Source organism: Catharus ustulatus, chromosome 29 (assembly GCF_009819885.2).
Source record: "Catharus ustulatus isolate bCatUst1 chromosome 29, bCatUst1.pri.v2, whole genome shotgun sequence".
Lineage (NCBI taxonomy): Eukaryota > Metazoa > Chordata > Aves > Passeriformes > Turdidae > Catharus > Catharus ustulatus.
Window position 1 is genome coordinate 5,819,041 of NC_046249.1, and position 27,831 is coordinate 5,846,871.

The 27,831-nt window shown below is 57.6% G+C and overlaps 3 protein-coding genes across 13 annotated transcripts in view; 1 reads left to right on the forward strand and 2 right to left on the reverse strand.

Moving 5' to 3' along the window:
• Positions 1-9,091, reverse strand: part of PIP5K1C (phosphatidylinositol-4-phosphate 5-kinase type 1 gamma) — a 52,312-nt gene extending 43,221 nt beyond the window's left edge. For all 9 annotated transcript variants that reach the window (XM_033082095.1, XM_033082091.1, XM_033082089.1 and 6 more), the window contains exon 1: positions 8,503-9,091. In XM_033082095.1, coding sequence (XP_032937986.1) covers positions 8,503-9,076 — 574 coding nt within the window. In that variant the 5' untranslated portion in view covers positions 9,077-9,091. The remainder of the gene's footprint in view (positions 1-8,502) is intronic.
• A 59-nt stretch (positions 9,092-9,150) lies between these two features.
• On the forward strand, positions 9,151-20,955 carry TJP3 (tight junction protein 3). 2 transcript variants are annotated; one of them, XM_033082083.1, is made up of 21 exons: positions 9,151-9,902; positions 10,301-10,400; positions 13,300-13,467; positions 13,559-13,683; positions 13,886-13,988; positions 14,147-14,570; positions 14,890-14,993; positions 16,444-16,603; positions 16,691-16,775; positions 16,967-17,031; positions 17,119-17,209; positions 17,333-17,489; positions 17,697-17,805; positions 18,246-18,465; positions 18,759-18,955; positions 19,154-19,249; positions 19,478-19,548; positions 19,650-19,961; positions 20,085-20,309; positions 20,529-20,563; positions 20,683-20,955. In XM_033082083.1, the coding sequence occupies exons 1-21, from the start codon at positions 9,709-9,711 to the stop codon at positions 20,780-20,782; spliced, it is 3,141 nt and encodes a 1,046-aa protein (XP_032937974.1). In that variant the 5' UTR covers positions 9,151-9,708; the 3' UTR covers positions 20,783-20,955. The 2 variants fall into 2 exon arrangements, with proteins under 2 accessions (XP_032937974.1, XP_032937976.1); XM_033082085.1 differs by having other exon boundaries at positions 17,134-17,209.
• Positions 20,956-21,180: 225 nt separating this feature from the next.
• APBA3 (amyloid beta precursor protein binding family A member 3) lies at positions 21,181-27,830 on the reverse strand. 2 transcript variants are annotated; one of them, XM_033082096.2, is made up of 10 exons: positions 26,672-27,830; positions 26,151-26,190; positions 25,613-25,758; positions 25,386-25,472; positions 24,668-24,826; positions 24,134-24,313; positions 23,729-23,941; positions 23,074-23,193; positions 22,188-22,328; positions 21,181-22,092 (listed from the first exon to the last, which is right to left on the reverse strand). In XM_033082096.2, exons 1-10 carry the CDS (start codon positions 27,731-27,733, stop codon positions 22,021-22,023), a joined length of 2,220 nt encoding a protein of 739 aa, XP_032937987.1. In that variant the 5' UTR covers positions 27,734-27,830; the 3' UTR covers positions 21,181-22,020. The 2 variants fall into 2 exon arrangements, with proteins under 2 accessions (XP_032937987.1, XP_032937988.1); XM_033082097.2 differs by lacking the exon at positions 24,134-24,313.
• Position 27,831: the final 1 nt, after the last annotated feature.

Genomic DNA, 27,831 nt, shown 5'->3' on the forward strand with positions numbered 1-27,831 from the left:
TCTTCTCCTATGGAAAAAAAAATGCAAAACAGCTGGGGAATTACTCTGATTTACTAAATTCAGGGAAGGAGTAGAGGCCCGACTGGCTCCCAGCCCAGCACTCCCTTCCTCTGGTGAGCTGCGTTTCCTCCAGGAGATGGCTGAGGTCAAAGCGCTACCAGATCCTCTGGAAAAGAAATTAGGAGGTATCTGCCATGGTACAGGAACACAGACAGCTTGAATGTGAAGAGTCAGCAGTTTGACAGAACTTTGTCTGAAAAAGCATTACTGAGTTTAAATCAAGAGTTAACAGCTGCTGTGCCTAAACAGGCCCTCAGAGCACAAAAACTCATTTTGCAGGAGCCACCAAGACTCATGCAAGAGCTCCCACAGGAGAGCAGAAGCAGGAAAGCTTTAACAGTGGCATCCAGAGCACAAAAGCTGAACCAAACTTCACTACCCTGGCTGGGAGAGGTGGAACATTATGCAGTAAAGCAAAATGCAGCATTTGAGCTCTGTGGAGTCTGACCAGTGTGACTGAGCTCCCCACCAGCCACGGCGCCAGTGGCACCATCCCAGCAGAGCTGCTGTGTTTTAATGACCACAAACAAGGCAAAGCTGCCCTCATCTTGTAATCCATTAATTCCTGCCAGTTCAGGAGACTGAGCTGTTTCACCCAGAACAAAGACAGGAGCTGCTGCCTGTGCTGTTCCCATGCTCAGCTAATCTCCAGGCCCTTTCAGTCATGGACATGGATCTGCCCAGGCTGGTCTTGTGACAAACCCCAGGCCATGACCTGGTTCCCTTTCCTGGATCAAGGAGTGCCTTGGGCAGCAGAGGCAGCTACAGTTGTGCTCCTGGAACATGGGCCCTTGCCTTTCAAATAGTCCTCATGCAAGAAGCAGGTCTTCAAGGATGAAGGCAAACAGCTGGTTTACAACTTCTCTTTTCTCCCAGGAAGTCTTCCCCACCCTCTCTAGCAGCAATTTCTGCAAAGAGAATGGGCAGATTCTGTTGATTACAAAGGAGATGAGGACTGGATCCCTTGATGAGTCTGCAAAACATTTACACTCTTCACACTAAATACAAACTGCACAGGCAGTGGTTGGACACAGCAAAGTTTGTTTCCTGCAACTGCAGATCCAAAGTCAAGCAGTTATCCAGAGGGACAGCACTTCTCATAAGCATCTGCCAGAGGTGCAACTGTAAGGAACATGCCAGCTCCATGCTATAAAATCACACAGCTCTTCTGCACATGTAGATTATTCCAGCCTGCTTCTGTGTTACAATAAATATGTAAGAGAACCCTTCACATCACACTGACTCCCTAGCTGTACACATTTGTATTTTTTTCCAACAGAATTAGGAAAGAGCAGTAGGCTTGCTGTAGCTGAAAGCCTGCAGCTTTCAAAGAAAGCTGGAAGAGAAGCAAAGGGACTCGCAGCCTCTCCCCAGAGCTGCGAGACAGAAACACGTCTAACCGTGAATGTTTTGTGATGACCACCTGCATGGGCAGGGCTGGGAACACCGGGACAACCCAGCATACTGGCAGCTTCAGGCTTCCTCCCCACCACAGCATGTCCTCTGACTCAGCCTGGTAATTCACCACAAGCCAGTGCCAAAACCCACATGTAAGCTGGGGAAGCCACAAGAACACACCATGGAAAACAATGACACTTAATTAGGGGTTGACAGCATTTTCTGCTAAATATGTGGATGAGGAGACAAAGTAACAGAGACGCTGCTCTAATCACTTTTAGCTTTTTAATTACAAAAAAATGCTTCCCAGAAAGTCTGGAGGTTAACCCAGCTACTGGCATCACCGAAAAAGTCAAACAAGTGCCAGGCTGCTTAGGAACTGAGTATTTCAAAGACCTATCTAAGAAGGCAAAACCCCAACATCACCATGTGATCACAGGCTTGTGCAGGGCTCTTGGAGAAGCCAGGCTCCTGTCCATAGACTGAGTATGTGAGTTCTCCTCAGAGGAAGTGGAGAGCCTGCAGCTACTTTTCCTTTGGGACATGCTCCCCAGGCAGGCAGGTGAGCAGTGCTGGGCTCTGCTGAGGTTTGTACCGATGGGAATCAAGACCAAGCACACTTCACAAAGGCCACAAGTTTGTTTTTTTTACATGACCCTCTTCCTCCTTGTGCTTTTGCTTTATTTCAGCATTGAAGAGTCTTTGGCTTTCAGGCCTTTGCAGTGCCTTGATTTCCCTCTCTGCTGTGCTCATGTCTTTTCCCATCTGAGTGCACTCTCGTGGCAGAACAGCCGGCAGCAGGGGCTCAGCATGGCGTGTGTCCTCACCCCAGAATCAAAGGGAAATACAAGTGGCTGTACAGGCACCCCCCAGCCAGCAGCAAACATCCAGACCATGCTTGGCCAGGATTTCTGCTTTGCCAAAGACTTACAGAACACAGTACTTTTCTACTTTGTGTTCCTGCACTCACCACGGATATAGGAATTGTGAAATACCACAGAGGTATGTCTGTCTATCTAACAGTAAATACTTACAGGGAATCCACATCAAACAACTAGGGCTTTGCACCTAGTTTGCACAATGGTTCTGCCTGGTCCCACAGACATGATGACAATCAACCTGATGTGACTAAAAAATTATGTTGTTGGGCACATTCATGAGGCGATAGAGCTTGTAGGCCTGAGAAATGGGTGAAGGACAGCAACACTGTCATTGGGTTACTAAACAAATCACAGGGGACTATCAGAGATCTTGGTTAGAGACTTGGAAAGACTTACAGTAATTTCATGATTATAAGCCGCACTGAGTATAAGCCGCACTTCTGGGTGCGAGCAACTTTTTGTTCTTTGTCCATACATAAGCCGCACCTGATTATAAGCCGCACCTTACAATACAGAGTGTGATAAAAGGCATCTGTTCTATCACCATCTGTTGAGGGTGGGGTCAGTGATCCTTATCTCAACGGCAGATGTTCTGCTAATGGGCCATCCACTGAAACCAGGCAGGACATTGCTCTTTATCTTTTCACAACCCATCCTTCCTCCAGGAGTCATTTTCTGCTAATGGCCATTGAGTCCCACTGTGGGACTGATAAAATTACTGCATCCCACTGGGAGTTGCTCCAGCCAGGGGGAAGAGCCCAACATTTCTTACCAAGATAAAAACAGAGGTTTTGGGACACTAAGGTGGCCCCTTTCTCCACCAGACTCCAGAGGAAAACCGGATTTCTCCACATCACCACTGGAGCTCCGGAGGGAAACTGCACCTTGTACAGGAGCACTGCTCCAACTGAATCACATCTGTCACTGCAGGAGGATGCAGCCACCATGGAATGGGACTGCTGCCAACACCCCGCCTGACGGGGTGTCAGGTTGTACTCTGTCAGGGTTTGGGGTTTGTTTCTTTGTAGTTCTGTATTTCTATTTTAATTTCCCTAGTAAAGAACTGTTATTCCTAATTCCCATATTTTTGCCTGAAAGCCCCTTGATTTCAAAATTATAATAATTTGGAGGGAGGGGGTTTACATTCTCCATTTCAAAGAGAAGCTCCTGCCTTTCTCAGCAGACACCTGTGCTCCAAACTAAAACAGCAATTTTTTGTTCTTTGTCCGTATATAAGCTGCACCTGATTATAAGCCACACTTTGGGTTTGGACCAAAATTTTAGTCAAAATGGTGCAGCTTATAATCGTGAAATTACTGTAATGGGAAAGGAAATACCCCACCCCGCCTTGACACCTGCTGTGCTGCAGATATTTATGAGTTTCAAGGCCAATCTGGAAGGGGCTTGGAGCACCCTGGTCTAGGGGAAGATGTCCTGCTCATAGCAGAGGGTTGGAATGAGATGGTCCCTTCCCACCCAAACCATTCTTTCATTCTATGATTCAAACATTCTGAGTCACTTCTCCCCCAACATAAGCACCTTGGAGATAAGGAGGTGCCAAGGCCTCTGTGTTAAATCAGAGAACGTGTCCCAAAACCGGTAGCCTGCTCCAATACCTGCTGCTGCCACTGTCTTCCCTGGGACTCAGGGGAGATCTGTGAGAGTGCACCCATGGGATCAGACCACCTGGAAAAGGCAAGATGTGCTTTGGCTCCTACTTTCCTGGAGCCAGGAATCCCCAGGGAGCATCTCCTGCTAGCGACATGGCCAGCAGCTCCCTCCTCAAGCTGTGGATTGAGCATTCCCTTCCACCTAAACAAAGCCAACCCTCCTTGCACTGGGATTAGTAAATATTTCCCCCTCCCACTCTGCTTCTGACATTTCCCAGTGCAGTGCAAAAGGTGCAGTGATTTGTGCTTTTTGAGTCACAAGTTAGAGACCCCCACATAGCACCTACAGCTCCCACATGCGCAGATGAACAGATCTCATACCAGTAGGTCCCAGCAAGCATACGGTACTGCATCCATGTCGGGAGTGAGGAACCTGCCAGGCCTCCAGAGATTAATTACGGTACATTGGAATATGCTTAGCAGCCCAAAAGGATGGATGGGAATAATCAAACACCAACAAAACTGAAGCAGAGAGCGATGATAAGAGCTCTGAAGTCTTTGTCAAGGTATCACACATGGCAGGACTATTTCTGGAGTCAACTGGTGCTAACTGAAAGATGTGTCCATGAAGGAAGTCAGTGCTGGAACTCCCGCTGTTGCTTTTCAGACTATAACCACCTTATATGGGAAAACCATATTTATTAAGACTGTGCATCTGGCAAGAGCCCATAATGGTCACGTCAGTGAATCACTTCAATAATAGTTCCCAAATTATACACTGTTCATACTGAATCCACTTAGGTCATTCCCTGAGGAGCTCGCCCAGAGAGGCCCATGTGCCCCCCAAGTGGGACGAGGAAGTGGCAGCTCTGCCAGCCTCGGCCCCAGCAGTGGTGGAATGGGCTGTTATACACAGGTCAATGCCAAATGCTGGATAATGAAAATGAGACTAATCATTACCCACCCTGTGTTTCTCCAACCTGCCCTGACACCAATACAGGCGGGTTCAGCATCCTTTGGGCACTGCTCACACCTGCCTGCTGTACACAGCTCCCGTCATCCCAGCCTGCTTCCAGCCAATTCATATCTTAAAGAACAATTAATTTGCCAGAGCAGACTGAATTCTATTTTCATTGCCTTCCTCCTTCCCTGCAGCTGAGCTGTGACTTATTGACTGTGAAGTTACTGGAGGGTCTTTAAGAGTTCAAGGCACAGGGTGTTTTTCTGCCTGTTCCTGCCTGGCTGACTCCCTCTATAATCATCCTTGCCAGCACCATTTCACGCCACAGAGGCATGTGACATCCAACTAAGCTGTGAACCATAATCATGCTGGGGATGATGTTTACATTTGATTTTTCCTCAAGCTGATAAGCTCTCCTCAATTTCCCCTCTCCATCAAGTTCATATGAATTGAACTGCTTATGCCCCACAGGGTGGAATTCTTCTCTTATCTCTAATCTGCTCACTGAAAAAATTGCTTCCAGCAACCCTTCAAAAGTCACTTCAAAGTTATCACTGCTAAGAGAGAAGAGCTGCAATACTGTTGCTGAGCTGTCGCAATCAATGCTCTCCCAGTGCTTTTTGGAGACAGCTACACAGGTGCCACCAGCACACAGCACCCCCAGGATCTTCATTTTGCTCCTTCAGCCAGAGGTACAGCAAGACAATTGCCCAACATGAGTGTAAATCCTTGTTAAATCATATCAGCTCCCTAAAATATTAGAATCCAACCTTGAAGAACACATTGGAGACTTCTTCTCCACCTCTGGACTGTAAGTGATGGGCAGACTGCAACCCATGTAATAGGGGACTGACTAATGGAAATAAATGTCAACTCTACTTCCCTATCAGACTGGTAATTCCCACTTTACAAAGGCGATGGTGGAGGCCAGTTCTGCTGTCCAACATTTGGATAGTGCTAGATCTTTTGTAGTAACAGCTCTCCAATAACTCAACCACCCTTGAATAAAAGGTTTCCAGAACCTGTGTTTCCAGACTGCACCTGGCTAGAGGAATTGCTTATCTAACCATCCCTGGGATCAGGGTACCCCAGCCTACACAAGCCCAGTACTCATCTGTCACCCCACAGCACTGTACCTCCCCCATACCACCTCTGCTCCTGCCCACATCACACTAGAACCCTGGAACAGCCTCTTACACTCCCTCCCGTCCCTCCCCAGGGCATGAGTGTACAGATTCAGGGAGAAGGTACAGCCAGCATCTGCACCCATTAGATTTTGAAACTCCCTTTCAACTAGTTGGTCACAAAACTTTTTAAAAACTTTGAAGCCAAAGTCTCAGGAAGGGACAAATTTGGCCTGTGTGTTCATGAATGAGCCCTGCTGCTGGCAGTGAGGAAGATTTTCTCCCCTCAAAGCATGAGATTTCCAAAAGTTCCCTTTAGAACACTCTATAACTCAAGTCAACCTACTGCCAAGGCCTTCTCGACTTCCAGCCCTTCTCCATGCAGTTTTACTCCTGTATCAGACTAAATGGCAATTTTTCTGTAATTACTGAGTGCTTGGGGAGGGTCTGTGCTGGTGTGACCCACAGTCTGGATTAACCCTGCCATGTTGTTCAGGCAGAGCACCGCACCCAGATGCCTCCTCTTCAGCCATGAGCCAGGCAGCAGTTTCAGCCACGCTGGCGGTCCTTCATTAACAGCACGTGCAGAGAAATGAGCAGGAGGGGAGCAGCACAGAGCACCCATGTAGGTGGGTCATGGGCACTTCAACACCTCCACACAGCAGCAAAGGCACCAGCGTTATGGAGATTTGTCACCCAGTTCAGACCATGGAGCACACTGACAACCCCAGACCTGCAGCACAGCCTACCCTGTGCAGGTGCAGTCATGCCATCCCACAGCCCATCGAAGGCCACCCTCCATCCCCCAGGGTTTACTCTTCTCCAGCAAAAACTCATTTGCTGTTGTGCACGTTATCCCCAGCCCCCAGGAGCTCCAGCTGCAAGAGCAGCTGAGGCCAAGTGACACAATTTGGATGCTACCCAAGTGAGGAGTAAGCAACTTGACTTGAGAAATCAAAGCACTGGTGAGATTACTGGCTATGTTTCATCTTTTTTACTATCAGCATAAGGTAAGACAGTCTACAGGTTCACAAATTCAGATTTACTTGCTCATGGAAGAGGAAAAATACATGCTCCCTGCTTAAACCCTTCCTGAGCAAGAGTCTCTGTAGACACTAGTTTAGAGCAACAACCCTCTGCCCCCTCCAAAAATCAGATATGTGACAGACAAATCAGAACGATAAATTATATTTTAATTGTTCATTGGTGTCCCTCCCCATGGCACAAGGGTGCAACAAGATGAGCTTTAAGGTCCCTTCCAGATCAAACTGTTCTGTGACTCTGATCAGCAAGAGGTTCTCTCTCCCTTGGCATCACCTGCTACCCCTGCCCGTGTTGTAAGAACACTCCCAAAAAGAGGTCCAAGCGTGTGTGGGAGCACAGCAAGCAGCCTTGGGAAGGCACACTGCAGGCTGCCAGCCCCTGCATTTCTTTGCAGCACCGAGGAACCGCAGCAAGAGGGCTGGGGACGGCTTCCTTCCCTCAGCTAAACCTCGGCACCTCACTCGAAGTTACACAGACACCCACACCCCCGGCACAGCAGATGACATCTGTGAAACGAGCACAGCTTCCAGTATAATTAGTTGGTTCTCAGGAGATCTAATGATGCTCATTTAAAGGCCTGACTACTCGGAGATCGCTGTCGTCACACAGCCAAACCCTCTGAGCACCCCGGACTCCGGCAGGCCAGCAGCAGCGGGGCCGAACATCACGAGCATGGCTCAGCCAGCAATTCTGAGGATGTTAATGAACTAGAAATAATTAGGCAGCAGTGGAGGCGGGGACAGGTGCACAGGCATAGCTCCATGGGTCCATCCTGCCATTCAGGAACCCCAAACCTTGTCCTAATGGTGCTGCCGGGCTCGCTCTGGGACTTGACAAACGGGTCCCCTCCGGTGGGAGGGACCCCGGCCGGCGGCAAAGCCCCCCGCCCCCACTGGCAGGGTCTGCCCGGCACCCCGAGCAGCCCCTCCACCCCGACCCTGCGATCTCCAGGGAGCGACCCCCAAGAAGGGACGGGGCAGGACGGCCCCACCACGGCCTTCCAGGCCCAGCCGGGTCGGTTCCGGGGCTGGGAGTAGTGCCGGAGGTGGGCGGCCTGTGGCCCGCACGGTGGTCCGGGCGTCGCCGCTCCCCCTCACAGCTCCGAGACTCTCGAGGGGAGAGACGGGGGAGCCCCATCCCGGTGTCCCCCACCGTCCCAGGATCCCGTACCGGGGGCGGAACCATCCCGGGTCCGGGGGAGAAGGGAAGCAGCAGTTGGACGGGACCACGCGGTATCTGGGGAGGGGGGCGCACTCCGGGGAGGGGGGGCGCTGGACCGAACCACTCCGAGCGCCCCGCGGGGGGACCCGGCCCGGGTTACGGCTGGGCTGAACCACTGCGAGCCGGCGAGACACGGAGACACGCCGGGGCCCGGACGGGTGGGGGACAGCTAGGGGCGGTCCCCGGTGCTCGCGGCGCGTTACCTCCTGACGCGTCCGGTCCCCCTACGCCGGCCTCCGGAGTGATGGCACCGGCACCCGCCGCGGCCGAACCCTCCGCCTCCTCAGGCACCTCCAGCTCCATGGCGGCCGCGGGCAGGCGCAGCCCCGGGGCAAGACAGGCCCCGGACAGGCCAGCGCCCGCCGCCGCGCTCCTCCCGGGTACCGGCCGCGGCGCGGGGCACCCTGGGAGCGCCGCGGACCATAGAACGCGGGTGGCGCCGCGGCCAGACACGCCCCGAACAGCGCCGGAAGCACAGCGGGGCTTTTCCGCCGGAGTTAATTGCGATGCGGTGGAGGGCTGTCGCGATAACCGGCGGGCTGTGGGATTCGACGGAGGGCGGAGGGATAAGGAAGGCCGCAGCAACTCCCGCCGGTCCCTCACGGTGCAGCGACCGCGACACCTCCGGTGGAGGGGGAAACACCACAGGGTCTGGGGGCGGGGCCTGCGGTCGCCATGGCACTGGGGCGGGGCTCCTCTAGGGGCGGGGCCTGCCAGCCAGTTGCTATGGCAGTGGAGGCGGGGCTGCCGGGGGTGGGGAAATCTGTCGATCGCCATAGCAGTGGAGGCGCGGCCTGTAGGCGCTCATGGCGGCGGGGGCGTGGCTCCGGCGGGGGGCGTGGCTCCGGCAGGGGCCTGACCGGGCCTGCACCGCCCAGCCCGCGGCGGCTCGGTTCCCACCGAGCTGCCCCCTCTGCACCGGGGGCTGTCAGGAGCCTTCCCGACCCCGGGCGCCGCCTGCCCGCCCCCCCTTCCCGTCTCCGAGAGCTCCCGGTAGCCGGGTCTGCCGTACACCGGGACCCGAACACGCTCCCTTCCCCTGCTCGGCCCCGGCGCCATTCAGAGCCGCCGGGCCCCAGCCCGGGCCGGGGACTAGCTCCTCCCGGCCCCGCGGCACCATCTAGTGGCGCCGCCCGGCGCGAGTCAGCCCCGGGGCGCGGGTCAGCCCGGGCCGGCCCCGCCGGTTCTCGGAGCCCCGGGGCCACGCGTGTCCTGGATGGGTAGCCGAGGCTGGGAGGCAACGCTGGAGCCACTGGCACTAATGAAGCTGCTCGGCGGCGTCGGCCCCCGCCCGAGGGGCTCCCGACTGAGGCTGGTCCTGGGGAGCGGCGGGAGCTGCTCCAGGCTCCCCGCGGGGCTCAGTCGGGAGCAGCCCGTGCCGAGGAGCGAGCGGAGGGGCCGGCGGCGGCATGGTCCCGTCTCCGGGGTGGCGGCTGCGGGCCGGGGGCTTCCGCAGAAATTGGTCCCCCCACGCCGCTTCGGCGCTGGCCTGGGAGCGGTACCGGCCCCGGCGGGAGGTGGAGACCCGTGGCGTGGACCTGATCGCTGTTACCGCCGGAAAGCGGCCCCGCGGGACGAAGGATGACGGGGGCCTGGTCCTCAGGTGCGGACAGGGGCAAGGGAAGGGGAGGAGAGGGGGCAGTAGCCATCACCAGCTTCCATCACCAGCTTCCCCCACATCTCCCAGGACAGAGATGCCCAGGCTGGCCCCCGTGTCTGTCCGCTCTTGGGACAATGGATAACGCTGGGAGGGTTTGGTAGTCTGGGGCAGTCCCATCGCTTCCCTGAACAGGGCAAGGATTGGGGGGAGGAACCCCTATCTACAGGCACCGCCACCGCCAGCATCCTTTGAGCCTGTCCTGGTGCAGCGTTGGGAGGGCGATGAGTGAGGGTGGAGGACATCCTCCATCACGGTGGAGGACACCAGAGACATCTTCTGGGAGACCTGCTGTGCCCGGGAATCTGCCCCGGAACCCCCTTCCTGCTCCTTCCCCGCTGCAGGCAGAGTCTGGGCCACAAAGGGTTACGCAAGGCACCCTGGAGTGACACCACTGCCACCAGCCCGGGAGCTCAGCTCCTTCCTGGTCGGATCCCAGGCTCGGTGAGTGCCTAATTCTGTCCCTCGGGATCTGTCCGCTGTGCTTTCTGGCTTTCAGCCGTGCTTTCACCTGGAGAACTGGCCATGCTTTGTCCCTCTCTGGGTGGCTCCAGGACCTGGTGACCCTTCTGCAGCTCTGTCCCGTAGCAGGGAAAACCCCGGAGGATCAGAGCTCCACACCCCAGGGCTGGAGGACGTGCCTCTCTGCTGCTGATTTACACTCGGTCCGGAGCAGCCCTTCCATACACCTTTTCTCAGAGCAGGGGGCCGAGATCAGCTCATCGCTCTTTTTGTAGGGGTGGGGTTGAGATAGAGGAGTCTCTGGGGGGATCCGGGACTTCAGTGCTGCATGGCCAGGAGCAGACGAGGGAGGAGTGGTTTTGCAGCACTGGCTGAGAGCAGGGACTTCACTGATCCCAGGAAGGCTTTGAGGTTCTTAGGATGGGGGGGTGGGGGGGGGGGGCGACAGAGATTGGGAAGCGTTATGGGTGGTGGAGTTGGCTGTGTGCACGCCTGGGCTGGACAGTGTGTGTCACTTTCCAGTAAATGATCCCCCGACTCGTTGCTGTCCCCATGGCGGGCGAACTGGGGACCTGGCCATGGGATGAAGCTGTCCCAGCACAGCTTGGCTTTGCTTCAAAACCCCTGGGAGGTGCTGCCACGGTCCATGTGTGGGGCACCATGGGGCGTTGTGGGGCTCCCAGTGCTGACGGTGCCCGGTGCTGGGTGTGTCGGGCTGGGCCATGGTCAGCTCTGCCCAGATACTGCCTCTCCCTCCGGGGCCATTCCAGGTGCGAGCTGGTTTCTGTCAGAAACCGGCTGAGCCGGCTCCTCCTGCTGCCAGCCTCGGCCTTTGGCTCCTGCAGGCCCTATGCCAGATCTTGGGGGGAGACTGGGGACAGGGACGGGGCTTGATGGCACCATGGACACACTGCCTGTGCCACTGGAGCTGCTGCCATCCCCATGCTGCCCCAGCCACTGCCTGGGCAGAGCAATGGGCAGCAGTGGAACACAAGTTTGTAGCACCACGGTGGTGAGACAGTAGTGGAAGGCAGCTGGGGTCAGTGAGGGGCTGTGTTGGGTGGCATCAAGGGTGGCTCTGGCACAGTAGACGTCACCACCCTAGGGAGGGGGATGATCTGGCTGCTCCAGGTTGGTGTCTCTTGGATCTATAGCTCACACCATGTCACCTGCAGGTGCCCAGGGAGCACAAGCAATGCTGGTGACACAGCTGAAACCACTGCAATGCCACACTGGCAGTTCCTGTTTATTATCAGCTTTCCCAGTGCCAGGACAGTGGGTGCTGCCATACTAGGGTCCTGCCCAGCCCCAGCTACCCCCTGGTCCCATGTGTCCCTGAGTGGCTGGAAGGCACTTGGGCTGGTTTCAGCAGCTGGTGACGCAGAGGGGACTCTGTCCTCCACACCCGTGGCTGCAGCCTGCCTGTCGGGTGAATGATTACCGCAGGTCTCCCCCAGCCCTCCCCAGGGCTGCAGTGAGTTAGGTCTTGTTTCAGGAGCTCAGGCTGGTCTCATTTTGGGGGCTCAGCCAGCTGCCTCAGCACTGCTTCAGCCAGGGCTGCTCACGGGATGTCCGTGTGCCAGGGCTGAGCTGCCTCACCTGCCCACGGCTGGCCACCCACTGCCAGATCCCTGATGTGGCATCACCCCAACACTGCCCACGAGATGTGTCTGTGTCCCACCAAAGCTGCACCTTGGCCAATTCCCAAAGGGCTTCTGGAGGTTTTGATCTCCCTGTGGCACCAATGTGGGCATTCCTGGCTGGGCTTGAGGGTGGCTGAGCTGTGCTGGGGAATACAGCTTAGGAATGAGCACAGGCACTCCACAGCCCTTGGACACCATGGCCGTGTGGTGCCATGGGGACTGGGGGTGCTCAATTTGGAGAAGGGTGCTCAGGGGACCTCACTGCTCTCTACAGCTCCCAGGAGATTGTAGTGAGGTAAGGATCAGCCTCTTCTGCCAAGTGTCAGGATCAGAGGAACTGGCCTCAAGTTGCATCAATGGAGGTTCAGATTAGATACTAAATATTTTTATTCACTGATCAGGCAATGGAATAAGTTGCCCAGAGAAGTGCTGGAGTCATCATCCCTGGAAGCATTCAAGATGCATCTGGATGTGGTACTTAGGGACACAGTTTAGGGGTGATTATGGTGGTGTTGGAGTGACAGTTGATTTGATGATCTTGAAGGCCTCTTCCTGGCCTTGATGATTCTGTGAGGCCCTGATCAAAGTGACCTGTCCCTGTCCCATCCTATGGGAACTGGTGGGAGGCTCTGCTCCTGCTATCTCCCACTATCATGGGAACCCATGTCCCTCTGGGTTCGTGCTGGCATTCCCCCCAGGGAGCCAGGAGCTGAGGAGTGGAGATCCCTGGGCCCATCCCAGGAGTTTCAGCCTCAAAGGGACATTATTCTCTCAGTCAGGCTTGTCTGCCTTAGGTGGAAAACATTGGATTTGGGGAAAACCCAGATGAAACTGGGGCAGTGGTGCTACCAAACCAGCTGGCAGAGCTGCTGGAGCCCAGACTGGGTGGACACGCACTGAAACACCATCCAGACCAGCACCCAAGGCTTGCCAACTCCAGGGGGACAGAGCGGAGTTAGACACAAGGATGGTGTGGTCCCAGCCGTGGAGATGAGTCCTGTCCTTGCCCTGCGTAAAAACTCCCCTTCTATGGACACATATCTGAGGGGATGGAAATGGACCCCCAGGGTGTGATTTCGTAGTGTAGAGAGGCAGCTCTGGGTTCAGAACCATACAGGGTTAGCTGAGGTGTGACATAGCTGTCGGTGCCGGTGTCCTAGCACCGAGGGGCTCTGTCCCCTGCAGCCTCACGGCCCCTGGTGCTTATGGCTCACTTTTGCTGCTGCTCTTTGTTGCAGCCTGATGTTGGATTAAGGAAGGGGCCAGCGGCTGCAAAGAGGATCCAGAGCCGGTCAGAGCCCCCCAGCTGTCTGGCTGCCACTGTTACTCTTCCCAGCTTGTGCTGGTGGGTGCCCAGCATGGAGGAGATGGTGATCTGGGAGCAGCACACAGTGACACTGAGCAGGGTGAGTGTCACCTGGGGTGGCCCCACTGTGGGAGGGCATGTGGTCTGTGGGGTCAACTCTGCCTGACCCCCCTTCTGCCCATGCCCACTAGGACCCTCACCGGGGCTTTGGATTTGCTGTCTCCGGAGGCCGTGACCGTCCCAACAGGACAACCGGGGACACAGCAGTGTTTGTTTCAGATGTGGTGCCTGGGGGACCAGCAATGGGTCAGCTCCAGTGAGTACATGGGGACACGGGGATGGTGAGGTGCTCACTGCCAGCAAGGGTGGGAAGGATGGAGAATCGCTCCTGCTGGGACAGGGCCAGCAGCACTGTTGCCCTCCCTGGCTGGAATGAGATCCCTTGAGGTACACTCACCACCTCACCTGGGCTGGGAGCTGTGCCTGGGACAGAGTCACAGCTGCATTTTCCCTCCCAGGAGGAAGGATCACATTGTGATGGTGAATGGCCTTTCTATGGAGAATGTCCCATCCTCTGTCGCCATCCAGACACTTAAAACCTGTGGCAAGATTGCCAACATTGTGAGTGTGCTCTGTGGTGGTGGCTGGCATCATGCTCATGCTGTGCCTGTCCCCATCCCGGATCCCCTGTCCACACATACCCAGAGTTTGGGTCAGGGACATCTCCTGTCAGAGACAGCTGTATCCACCATCCTCTCCTGCTTACTTTGCACCTGCAGACACTGAAAAGACCGAAGAAGATTCACCTGCCTGTGAGCAAGAGCAGCCCTGGGTCCCCTGCTGTGCCCCGGCACTACGACTCAGATGAGGACTACAGGCTGCACCGCTCCCGGGATGACCTGGATCATAGCCAGGGCTATGATGGGGACTCATCCAGTGAGAGGAGCTCTGGTCACCACCATGATGACCGTCGTCACCACAAGCTGGTGTCACGGAGCCGGAGGCGAAGCCAGGACAGCAGCCACCGGCTGCAGAGTAGCTCAGGTCATAGAGGCCATGGCCGACATGGCTCTGCCAATGCCTTTGGCCAGGATGGGGACACCAACGGGCTGGCCCTGGTGTCAGGTTTCAAGAGGCTGCCACGCCAGGATGTGCCAGCGAAGCCCATCACATCAGTCCTGGTGAAGCAGAAGCAGGATGAAGGTGAGGCCCTCCTGCTCCTGCTGTCCCTGGGTCTTGTTGCCTGATTTTTGGCCATACCTTCCTCCAGGGAGGAAATGATAGCTGGGTGGATGCCAGGGCCTGGCTGGATGCCAGGGCTTGGCTGCAACAAAGGGACAGTGCATGCCATCTTGGATGCACTAAACCTCCTGCCCTCAGCTGGGGGCTAGAGAGCTCAGCTCTGGGGCTTGCCAGTACCCCAAGGCGAGCTGGGACTTGTGGGATTGGTACTGAGGTGGGGACCTTGAGGGGGTCTTGCATCTGCCTGACTCTGCTACCGTAACGGCTCTCTTTGGTGCAGAGTATGGTGTGAAGCTGGGGAGTCAGCTCTTCATAAAGCACATAGTGGAGAGCGGGCTGGCGGCCAAGGGCAACTCCTTGCAGGAGGGAGACCTCATCCTGAAGGTAGGGGGGCCCCGGGGTGCAGAGCACTCACTGGGGGTCTCATCTGCCCCTCTTTGGAGGGCTTGTCCCTGGCTGGTGTCACTGCAGGATGCAGCCACGGCTATGCTGGGGGCAGTTCTGTCTGTGCCCACTCCCTACCCCAGCCCTCCTGGCTGTCCCAGGGACCCTGCAGGGCCTCTCAGGGCCCAGCTCCCTGCTGCCAGCGTTGATGGCGTGCCCTGCTGTCACAGTGGGGTCATGTCCACCCTACTGTCCCTACAGTGGTCCCCGACTGTGTGTGTCCATGTCCCCACTGGATGACTGTCACAGGTGTTTGTCAGATAAAATGATGCTTTAAGTACAGTAATTTCATGATTATAAGCCGCACCTGATTATAAGCCACACTTCTGGGTGTCGGCAGTTTTTTGTTCTTTGTCCATATGTAAACCGCACTGGATTATAAGCCCCTCTTTCGTTCGCAGTGAGGATCTGTGTGCAACTAAGTAATGAATTAGTAACGGAATTGTGCGATCGCGGGGTTTACTGGCACAGCTTGGGACTGGGCGGGCTCGGCCCAGCTTGGCGCTGCCGCTCGGTGGGGCTGCCCGGGCGGCCGGCGCTGCCGCCGCCACCAGGCTCGCTTGCCCCAGACCGCTGCCTGCACTGCTGCCACCGGGCTCGCCTCGGCCCAGTGCTGTGCCATGGCATCGGCGGGAGCCCGCTCCCCCACCGCACAACAGAGTAACCAGTTTGTAACAATTGCACGATCGTGGGTTTTACTGGCAGGTGCTCAATTCGCAAGCTCGGCTGGACCCGTGGCTCGCACTTCCGGGTTGGGAAATTTCCGAACTTTGTTCATATATTGGCCGCTCCTGAGTGGTCCTGGGTTGGGACCAAAATTTTAATCAAAATGGTGTGGCTTATAATCGTGAAATTACTGTATTTGGGGAGGAGGAAATAGAAGGGAGGGAGACCCTTTGTTTGCACAGCTGGTCTAGGCAGACTCGTGGCTGATGGGAACTGGTGCCAAAGTGACCCTGGAGTAAACAGAAGGGATTATATCCTACAGTCTATTGGGAAAAGCAGGTACCACTCAGGGAAATCCCAGCCCCAGGGCCTGCTTGGGGCCTGATTCCTTGCACCGGGCCAGGGCATGGAAGGACAGTGCTGGGCCCAGGCAAAGGAAAACTGGGCTTTATGTGTCTGAGGGGTCCGTGCAATCCTTCCTCCGGGCAGAGCCCCAGGTGGGTGAAAGCGCTAATGAACCATGCTAATGTTACCTCTGTACAGAATGAGGTCACACTGGGAAGCAGCCAGGAACAGGGACACAAAATAGGTGAAGCTGCAGAGTCTGGGGCTGGGTTGGAGGGGCTAGGAAGGGACCAGGAAGATGGCAATCAGAGCATCCCATCCCAGTGGGGTGTTCCTGGGGGTGGCTTTCCCAGGAGCAGCTTCCACTCTTCTTCTCCAGATCAATGGAGTAGCCAGCCAGGACATGTCCTTGGCTGAAACTCAGCAGCTGATTGAGCAGACAGAGGGGATCCTGACCCTGCTCATCCTCCGTGACCACCGTCAGTTCCTGGTCAACATCCCTGACGTTGACAGCCAGAGTAACAGCTCCCGGATGGATGGTGAGGGACATGGTGGCAGAGCCAGGGTCAGATACACAGCACAGAGGCTGCATGGCCACTGATGCATCTCCCCTCCTGTGGCTGCAGATATCTCAGACATTGACTCTGAGCTGTCCCATCTGGGATCTCCAGAAGCCTCCCCACGACCTCCAGCTGCCAGGACAAATTCACTGTAAGGCTCACACTGTCCCCATGAGCCCCTCTGTCCCCTGGCATATTCTGCTGTATTCTCCACCTGTCTGGTGGATGCGGGTTCTCCATTCCTAAACCAATATCTCTGGAGGTGCTACTGCTATTCCCAGCTTGCTCTTCTGTCTCCACTACCCATGTGCACTGCCTAAATCCTGCTCGACCTTGTTCCAGGGAGAGGAGACGATTGAACAGGGAGCCTGTGGCTGAGGTGACTGTAGCTGATGCTCATGGCTCAGGTGAGTGGAGCACTTAGGGGGCTTCAGGCTCCTGTGCATCTCCACTGCCCAAAGCCCTGACAGAGCCTGGACCTGCTCCTGGACCAGCTCTCCTTCCTGCAGACCTTCTGGAAGCTGTGGAGGGGGATGGCCACAGCCCCCACACCAGCCCCACTGCCCAAGCTGCCTACAAGGATGGGTATGTCTGCAAGAGACAGGGGGGAATGGCTGGGACATGAAGAGCTGCTGTGTCACAGGGTCAACGCCTCCCTGTCCTGTCCTTGCATGTTCCTACTGGGCTGACTGTACTTTCCTGTGGCAGGTACAGCACCAACTCCAGGGTCGTACGGTTTGTGAAGGCCAAGAGTGTGGGGCTGCGGCTGACGGGTGGGAATGACGTGGGCATCTTCGTGTCGAGTGTGCAGGAGGGGAGCCTCGCTGACATCCAGGGCGTTCAGGAAGGTGACCAGATCCTGCAGGTATCCAAGGCTGAAAATGCTCCATATGCTGCTGCACCTGGACTGGCCCCAGCCCTTTTGGGTCCAGTATCTCCCCAGGGTATCGCCTCCAGGGTGACCGTTCCCTCTCCCACTCTGCCCTCGGTACTGCTGTCCCTGGGTCCCCTGCTGGTGCCTATGCCTTCTGTCCTGCTGGCAGGACCACGTCCAAATGCATTTTTGTGGCAGGTGAATGACACCAGTTTCCAGAACCTGACTCGTGAAGAGGCTGTGGAATATCTCATGGCCCTGCCCCCAGGCGAGGAGGTCACGCTGTGGATCCAGAACAAGCAGGACAGTGAGTGGTGACCAGGCTCATCCTGGGCTTGTGCCTCTCCATCTTCTGTCTCTTCTGGGCAAGCATCAGACTTGCTGGACTTGCCATGGCCCTTCCAGTCCCTGCAGGGTAGTCCTTCTTTCCCCCTCCTCCTCCTCCAGAGAGAGCTGATGGGAGGGGACAAGACCATCCCAACCTTGTTCGTGCCTCAGCTTCCTGAAGCACAGGGGCTCTCTGGCACCATGGCTCAGCCTGGAGAGGCCACTGTGTGCTGGGGAGTCAAATTCTGCTGTCCCCAGCATGCCTGAGAGTACCATGGGAGGAAAAGGTGTCCCCAGTACCCTCCTTAGCAGCAAGGGCTACTATGGAGCCACCCAGCCAGCCTAGTGCCTTCCCAAATCTCTCTAGCATCTTCCTCAGCCATGTCTTCCCCTAATGGTCCCTCTTGTTCTGGGCTTCAGTTTACAGGAAGATGATCTCGTCCAATGTGGGTGACTCGTTCTACATCCGGACACATTTTGACTTTGAGAAGGATACACCATCAGGGCTCAGCTTTGTCCGTGGGGAGGTGTTCCACGTGCTGGACACCATGTACCGGGGCAGGCTGGGGAGCTGGCTGGCTGTGCGCATGGGCAGGGACCTGCAGGAGCAGGAAAAGGGCATCATCCCCAACCAGAGCAGGTAGGGATGGAGCCATGAACAGCCCTTAGACAAGCAGAGCCAGAGAAGGCTCCCAAGTGAGCTGGGGACATGGATGGTGGGCTCAATGAGAGGCAGTGCAAGGGCTGGTGGGAAGCGTGAGCTGGTGAAATCCCTTCTCAGGGTGGTGGCGCAGCTGATGGTCAAGTTAGCTTGATGAAAGTCCCAGAGAGAGAAGTCTACCCCTGCTGGGTGTGCCACTGGGCAGCAGTGCCAGATTCTGACCTGCTCCTCAAAACCCGAGGCTGCAGGTCCTGAGCCCTCTCCTCTCCCAGGGCTGAGCAGATTGCCAGCTTGGAGTCAGTGCTGAAGGCCACGTCTGGTGCCAACCCGTCCGGGGCAAGGGCTGAGTTTTGGAAGCTGCGGGGCTTGCGGGGAGCCAAGAAGATGCTGCGGAAGAGCCGGGAGGACCTGTCTGCCCTCACAAAGCAGGGGCGCTACCCACCATATGAGAGGGTGGTCCTCAAGGAAGGTGGGCACCAGGACAGCCTGACCCATCTCAGGGACATTGGTCCTGGGGCTGCCCTGCTGTGCATGCTGATGGGCTCCCCTCTTCTGGAGGGAGAAGGGCAATTTGCAGGCCTGTGGGCACCATGAGGAGCGGGGCTGGGTGCTTGAGTACTGGGACCTCTTGCCCCCAGCCACCCTGAGCATCTCTGTCCTCCCACAGCCAGCTTCAAGCGGCCAGTGGTGATCCTGGGCCCCATCGCAGACATCGCTGTGCAGAAGCTGAGCAGGGAGCTGCCTGAGCTATTTGAAATTGCCCGTAAGTGCCTCTACACTGAGGAGGAAATTATATCCAGCAGCCAGACAGTGGGAGAGTTCTTTACCTTTGGCTCCCTCTGACACCTCCCCCAACACCTTCCTGAGCTCATCATTCGCCCTTTCCTCTCCTCTCCCTGAGGGACACAGCTCTGGGACTGGGTATAGCCATGCCAAGCCTGGGGCTGTTGGAGGTGCAGCCCCTCTCATGCCCCATCTCTGTGTCCTGCAGCGAGTGTGCCCCGAGATGGGGCATCATCCAAGGTCATCAAGCTGGACTCGGTGCGGCAGATTGCAGAAAAGGTGAGACCTTTCCCATGTCCTTGGAGCCAGCTAGGGCCTGTGGAAAGCCCATGGCTCCCATCCCTGCTCCTAGCAGGGCTGATGGCTGTCCCCTGCCCCAGAACAAGCACGCCTTGCTGGACATCACACCCTCGGCTGTGGAGCGTCTCAATTATGTGCAGTACTACCCAGTGGTGGTGTTCTGTGAGCCCGAGAGCCGGCAGGGCATCAAGGCCATGCGGCAGTGGCTGGCACCCGATTCCAGGAAGAGTTCCCGGCGCCTCTATGCCCAGGCCAACAAGATGAAGAAGTATTGCAGCCACCTCTTCACAGCCACCATCAGCCTCAGTGGCAGTGGCAATGCCTGGTACGAGCAGATCCAGGACATCATAAGGACACAGCAAAGCCAGCCTGTCTGGACAGCAGCAGAGCAGGTACAGGGCACAGGCTCTCTTTGGCAAGGCTTGGCCTTTTAGGGCTGCAGCCAGGCAGGTGATTGGGCTGCATATGGCTCACCTTGGCTGGGGTCCCATATCTCTGTCATCCCCACCCTTCAGGCAGATGCAGCACCTGAGGACAGTCTGGAACTGCTGAACCCACCAAGCACAGTAGCCTCAGGCTACCTGACTTGTGACAGCCACGCCAACAGCGACTACGACGACACAGATGGGGAGGCGGGTGCCTTCACTGATGGCGAGGCAGAGGACGCCTATGACCAGCCTGGACTGGCCCGTTCCTCTGAGCCAGCACAGCTAGCCCCAAGCCACAGCCAGAGTGAGCAGGTGGGTTGGCCCAGAATAGTACAGGAGCCCAGTGGGGCAGAAGAGGGTGGCACAGTGCCTGGCTCTGGAGTGTAATTCCCATCCTCATAGCACAGGCAGGGTGTCACTTCTGGCTGCTGTAGGGTCCAACGGTGTGTCTGTGCCTAGCTCTGGGTGTCCAGGGGCAAATGCTCCAGGCTGGGGCACAGTTCCTGACCCCTCCCCCCTCTTCTTCCCCAGGTGGCACACCAGGGCAGGCGCTATGACAGCATCAGGTACCTTGATGGGATCCCTCCCTTGCGGGGTGGGGATGGCAGTCACGAAGGGCTGGGGACAGTCCTGGAAGGGCACTGTGCCTGTAACGCAGAGCCATCACCATCCTTCTGTCCCCCAGGGAATATGAGCACAAGGCAGTGAGGAGGAGATTCACACGGGCCAGGGATGACTCTGACCAGGATGAAGGCTACGAGTGGGGCCCAGCCACAGATGTATAGTGGCACTGCTGGCCTGTCCTTCCCACAGCCCTGCACAACTGGGTGCAGGTGACAGCTCAGGCAGTGCCCCTGTGACCAGGCTGGGCTGGGTCCAATCCTGCTATACCCTGCATCACCAAGTGCCTCCTTCCCTTTTGGCAACTGCTACTGGAATAAAAGGGATGTTTGGGTCAGGACAGGCTGTTTCTGGAGGTGCTGGGTGGCAGCATACAAGGGACACTGTGCAGCAGGGTGGCCTTGTGTACGATGGCCAGGTACCTCCCTGGCCAGTGACCCTATGTATGATGAAGCATCACAGATAAAATTGGGGCCAATTGGCACCACTGCAGGCCTGGGATGTGTCTCCCAGAGCTGAGCCTCCTCTGCTGCAGTCTCCCTGCAGCTCCTCAAATGCAGCCTCCTATATTTCCCAAAATTTTTATTTTTAGAGCAACCAAGCACACAGGTACAGCCAGGTCAGCACTGCTGCAGCCCTGGGGGCCCAGAGAGCTGCTCACAGAAAGGCTCACAGACCCAAGCTCATGGGATGTGGGGCTGGACAATGCCCTGTTCCCTTGTGCTGCTCCAAGGGCTGTGGCTCTGGGCCAGGGTGTGCATGCAGAGCAATTCAAGGCAGCACCAGGAAAAAGCTGAGGCAGGTTCCCAGCTTGGTACAATGTGTCTAACGGAGAGTTTGCACCCTAACAGGCCTCTGGCCAAGCCATGGCAGCAGGTGCCAAGAGTGCTTCTGCCTTCAAGGCCGAGTCTGGGAGCTTCTGGGTATCCCTCAGGAGTGCCAGTGTAAACCCACACATGGGTGCGCAGGGTCAGTGCTGCTCTGGGGCTCTGCTGGCTGAGTTCTGGAGTTGCGCTGTGCTTACAGCACCATCCCCACCTTGGGAAAGGCACTGTTGGTGAGTGTAAAAGTACAAAAGTCAGTGACTGGATGGAGGGCCGCCCCCTCCTCCCACTAGCACAAGGCCAAGGTGAGGGATTCTGTGCAGCAGCAGGACAGACACTGTTCAGGCACTGAGGTGGGGAATGGTGATTGGAGGGGGAGAGGTGCCCAAAGCATGGCACCACAGGCCTTGATGCTGCTCAGGCTGGCATTAGCCTCCAGTGTCCCACTGTGTCCTGAGTAAAACAAAAGAGGTGCAGACTTAGGCCCTGCTGAGGGCTCTGATGCAGGGCCAGGGCAGGTGTGCCAGTCCTGCCCCTGCAGCCCTGGGCTCACTCCTGCCTGCCCCAGGCATGGTGGCTCAGAGGAAGAGGGGCTGCTCCTGCCCTGTCAGCAGACGGTACGTGGACGCCGGCATGGTCTTGATGTGTACCTAGGCAAAAAGGCACAGATTAGAGACCCCAGCCAGGGCTGGAGGGTGCTGGTGCACAGCTCTGAGCCCAGCAGTTCTGTGGGGCCCCAGCTCACCTCACTGACCGCTTCGGTGAGGATCTGGATGATCTTCTCGTGGGGCGTGGCCACCACGCTCTGCCCGTTGATCTCAATGATGCGGTGCCCCACGCGGATGCCACCCCGCTCTGCAATGCCCCCACGCATCAGGCTGCAGATCTGGGAGCAGGGAGTGCTGTAAGAGCAGGGCTGTGCCCACAGCCCAGCTCTGTGTCACCAGTGCTCCAAATCCTCACAGCCCTGTATGCTCCTGGCCAGAGCTCTTGCCTGGGATGCACACCTCCTCCAGCCCCTGGGCACGCAGTGAGGGCAGGGACCTCCTTGTGCATTGCTGCCACAGAGTGATGTGCTGAGCTGGGGCCAGGCCAGCCCCCAGGATTTTGTCCCCTGGCTGACAAGGCTGTGGTGCCCCACTCACTGAACCCTCCTGCTCCCCTCAGGCCTGGCCTGCAGAGACTGAGCTTCTCCTTGGGGCATCAGGAGAGATCCACATCTCCAGTCCTAGGGGGAGCACCAGTTGGTGTGTGAGGTGGGCATGCCACCCACCCACCCAGCTCCCACTGAGCCCAGGAATGCCCCACTCTGCCTTCCTAACAGTGACAGCAAAGCCCAGGGCAGGGAGTGGCTTGGGCACAGGAGACAGCAACAACTGCCACTGGGACATGCCCAGAAAGCCAGGAAGAAGCCACCAACCTGAAAGCAAACAGCTACAGAGCACCAGGTAGAGGGATACAACCATCAGTGCTGCAGAAAGGCTGTGAGGAGCTTTTTTCTGTGCACAGCAGACCCCTTGTCCCAGACACGCACATGGAGTTTAGGAGCTGGGTGCTGATTCCTGGACACAGCCAGCTCTGCCTGCCCCTCAGCTCGACCCTGGCCCAGCTCCAATCCCACGGGCACTCACCACACCGTTCTCAACACAGAAGCCCAGCTGGTACTTGGAGTCGGGGCGTCGGATGACAGCTGTGGTGACAGGGGGACAGTGCACAATGTTCAGTGTCACCTCAGTCTGGTGCTTCAGCTCCTGGAAGATGGGATGGGGCTTGGTGAGATTTTAGAGAGCTACTCAGACTGGCTGAGAGGCAATGCAGCCATGTTGCTCACATGAGGGCTGAGGATTAGCAACCTGTTTTCAATGGGGCAACTCAGGCACACAAAGAGATACTGCAAATGTAAATCCAGAGCCAAGAACTTAGAAACCCAGCCCACGATATCCCTGCCCCTGAGGCTATGCTGTCCTTGCTTTCAGCTCCTTCCCACCCAACTGAGACGGAGATGATGCAACAGGTTCCCTTCAGGACAAGTGCCTGCTTCCTCCTCCACCCTCCTTTTCAGGCAGGGCCACAGCAAGTACAGTCCCCAGCTTTGTCCCTGCCTTCCTTCCAAGCACTCTGAGCAGGAACTGTCACAGCCTGCAGGGCAGGTATGACCTCTGCACAGCTGCCTCCAAAGCTGGGGGCCCCAAGAGAATCCCAGTGTCACAGACACTCCCAGATTATTCAGGCTAGTCCCCATCTTCCTCCTGGGGTGAGGCAGGAGGTCACCCTGCCCTGGCTCACCCGGATGATGGTCTGGCAGGTGCCCAGGGGCAGCCCCACCAGGCTGGTCCCATTGACTGACATGAGGCGGTCCCCAATGCTCAGCTCGCCCGACCGCTCCGCAGGGCCCCCGTGCATCAGGTTGGCGATAACCACGGTGGGCAGGATGGAGCCCCAGCCTGACTCCACAATGGCGATGCCCAAGATCTCCCCCTTCTGCTTCCGGATGCAGACCTGGGGGGAGAACAGGTGGCTTATGGTCATAACCTTCACCAGAGTGGTGGAGCACATGTCCCAGCCCACAGCTGTGCTCACAGCTGGCTGTGATGGGGTCTGGTTTTGTAGAGAGCACCTCAGCTACACAGGGAGCCACAGAGGTGCCAGTGGGTTCCCCACGTTGTCCCCAAGCCCCAGAGCAGCTCTTACGTCCTTGCAGTTCTCCTGCTGGGAGAAGTGGGTCAGCTCTGCATTGTACTGCTCCTGGTCCTCCAGGGCACAGCTGTACTGGCGTGGGCTCAGCTCGTTCGGGTCAATGCTGTTGGCCTCCAGGAAGCGCTGGTAAGCCACGCCAAATGCCTGCCCAATGGCCTGGGCGATGACCTGGGCCTGGGGAACGACAGGGGCTGTTCCTGCCTATGGCTCAGGGCTGCAGCTAACAGCTCCCAGTGCCCTGCAAGGCACGATTCCAGAACAGGAATCATCCTTGGGAGCTCCAGGGTGTCCTGGCTCCCCCCCTGCCTGAATGAGTCCCTGTATGGAGCCAACCCCCGCCTCCACTTTGCTCGCTGCGCCTCTGCATGTCACAGAGATGCTCAGGCTGAGATGCTCTTGCCCTCTCTCTTGTAAAGAGGGAGCGGTGTCTGTTGCAGCCCCAGCCTGTAACACTCAGTTATTACAGTGGGATGGGACTCAGGTCCCCAGGGCCACGTTCCCACCCCAGGAATCCATGTGTTGCCTCACATCAGCTGAGTGAAAGACGTGGCAGATCATCTTGTAGAGCCGCTTCTCCTCCGCCACCTCCGAGCGCCGCGGCAGCTTCCGGCGTGCCATGAGCACCACAAGGGAGCCGATGTCGGCAATGTAGGAGATGGTCTGGAGGGAGTGATCCATCATGGCCTCCTGGCAAGGGGAACACAGGCAGAGAGTTCAGCCCTCTTGGGGCCATCAGACTACGTGGGCAGCCATGAGCCTGCTGGCACTGCAAGCAAGAAGGGTTTGGCCATGGTGCTGGGATGTGGTGCAGCTGCCCAGCACATGCTGGGCAGAAACCATGTCTGTGCCAAAAGGTACAAACAGATCCTTCATCAAGGACTCACTTGTGTCCTTGGTATTGCCAGGGGACAGGACAGCTCTTCCTTCTTGCTATAATACAGAAATTAATCCTGAGGCAAAGAGCTCACCAGATCTCAAGCCCAGGTTCCCCAGAGCTTGGCCTGGGATCCCAGCAGTTCCCCAGGGTACAGGTTGCATGGGAAGTCTTGTGTGGCAGCCACACAGAGGCAAGGACATGACACAGGATGGCTATGAAGTGACATGTCCCCTCTCAGATGTGTGTCCTCATTTGTAGGCCATCACTGGGCAAGACCCTGCTGGTGTGGGAGCAAAGCTAAGATTCTGAGACCAAACAGGAATGTTGAAACAGCCACAGATCCACGTGGTTACTGCAGTTCCTGCTCACCTGAGTGTCAGCAGTGAGCACCTTGATCCTCTGTGTGGAGACAAACAGATCCACTTCTGTCATGGGCTGGGACTCCCCCTCAGGTGCCTGCAGAATGATGGAGAGGTCACAGAACCCTGCTGGGACCCAGCTCCACAGCCAGGTGCCCTCAGGCAGTTCCTGAGTGCTGCCCCACATCCACAAGGGAACAAGGCTTGGGGCAGCCATGCTCCCTATCCCTCCTGCACCTTGATCCTGTTCACCGCCTCCTGGGCCTGCGCCATGCGGACACTGGTTGGGGGGTTCCTCTCTGAGGCCAGCTGCGTGGAGCCCAGGTACTTGGCCCCAAAAATCACACCATCCAGCAAGTCCTCTGGGTCACAAGGGCCTGGAACTGAGGCATTGGGAGGGACTGAGCAGAGGCTGCTCCCCCACCTCTGAAATCGGGGGTACCAACTCCTGCTGCCTGTTAGATGCATTCCTACACATGGTGAAGCAGCTCAGTGCTTGGTACATGGGCACCTGGCATCACCAGAAGACATGGGCTGCTTCCTTCTTCCCGTGGGAACACATAGCATCCCTTTCCCCAAATATACTCCCTCCCTGATCCCTGACACACCTCCATTTCCTCAGCAAAGGCTCAAACAAGCCACATGGAGCCTGGTGCACCCACTCTGGATGGGTGAAGAGCTGGCTGTTCCCTCCCCGACCCTCCCCATTCAGGGTCACAGCAGGTGGGTCAGGACTCCTGAAAGCTCTTGCTGTGCAAGCACAGAAACAACTCACCATCTTTGAAGGCTGGGCAGGAGGACGGGGATCCCCTGTTCTGCAAAGCAATGAGAGAGCAAGTGAGGCTGTGGCTGGGACCTCAGGGATTGAGTCTGCCTGGCCCTGGAGCAGTGGGACAGCAAGAGCAGAGTGTCCCACTGGGGATGGGGGAAACAGCATAGGGTCCCAGGGTTGGACAGGGAAGAATAGGGTCCTAGGCCTGTGGAGGTGCTAGTGCAGGGTCCTGGGGCTGGAGGAGAGGATGACATAGGATCTCAGGACCAGGGGGGCTGTTTGGACCCACCAGCCTCTGCCCCAGGGCACACATGAATCAGCCAGCCATGCAAGTATGCATTCAGGGCCAAAGCTGGTACCGAGGGTCTTTCCAGGCAATCCTGCAGCACAAGGCCCTGTAAGATCTAAGGGCAGTCATCCCTTGCTTTCCTTTGTCCCCATCCCAGACCCCAGGAGGGATCAGAGCCAAGGGGCATGTCCTGGCTCCTGCTGCCCCATGGCAGCCCAAGGCACAGTGCACTCACGGTCACAGCGCCATGAGGTGGTTGCTCTGTCCCGGGGACCAGAGCAGAAGGCAGAGCTGCCCACGCCAACTCCGGGGACCGTTCCTGAGCACCCTCGCAGGCAGATTCATCCTCACAAAGCCCCTCTCCATAACACCAGTTGCCAGAAGGCTCTTCCTCCGAGCTCTCTGGCCTCCCTAGCCCTTCAGGCTTCTCCACAGTGGCTGGTTCCTCCTGAGCCTGCAGCACCTCCAGGTTGGTCCCAGCCAGGACATCGGAGCGGGCCAAGGGGGTCTCGGCATCACCCTTGGGCAGTCCCCCCTCGTAGCATAGGAGGCTCAGCAAGTCCTCCCGGTCAGCCTCGGCCAAGAGCAGCCCGTGGCAGGGCCGCTCGCAGGCGGAGTGCTGGGGGCAGCAGGGATGCGTGGCCAGGCCCCGGCCCGTGGCCACGTGCAGTGGGCACGGCCGGCACCTGCCCGGGCACTGCCCGCGGCCCCGGCGGGCACCAGCGCCCGGGGGGGATGGCGAGCCCTGTTCTGGGGCGGACGAGCGGTCGCGGAGCTTGGGGTCGAGGGTCTCGAGCTGAGCCAACAGCCCCTGGATCTCCGAAGGTTCGTCCTCCACATCCTCGCTCCACTCGGTGCTGCCCGGGCGGGCGCGGGGCTCGGGGAGCTCATCCAGCTCCATGCTCGCGGGTTCGGCGCTGCTGGGGGTCTGCGGGCGCCCCCTGCCCCGAGGGGCGCTCTCGGCGCTGGGGTCCCAGGGGGCAGAGCCCAGCGGCACCTCGGGCATCGCCTCCTCTTCCATCGCTCTTCCCGAGCCCCGGCACAGCTCGGTCCGTCCGCCCGCGCCTCCCGCGAGCTCCGGGGCTGCGGCGGGCCCCGACGCCTCCGGTCCGGAGCCGCTGCCGGGCTGTGGGGCCGTATGGGAGGGCTCCTCCGGCCGGCCGCCCCCCGCACAGCGCCCAGGGGTGCCCGGCCCGTCCTCCGTGTCCATGGCCCGAAGCTCCGCGGTCTCATCGCTGCCGCCGCCAGGGGCAGGGAGCGCGGCTCCCTGGAAGTCCATGGTAGTGCCGCTATCCATAGGGCCGGCAGCCCGGGAGGGGCGCGGCCCGGGTGGACTCAATCACTACCGGCCCCTCCGGCCGGGACAGGACAGGACGGTCCCGACGTCATTTCCGC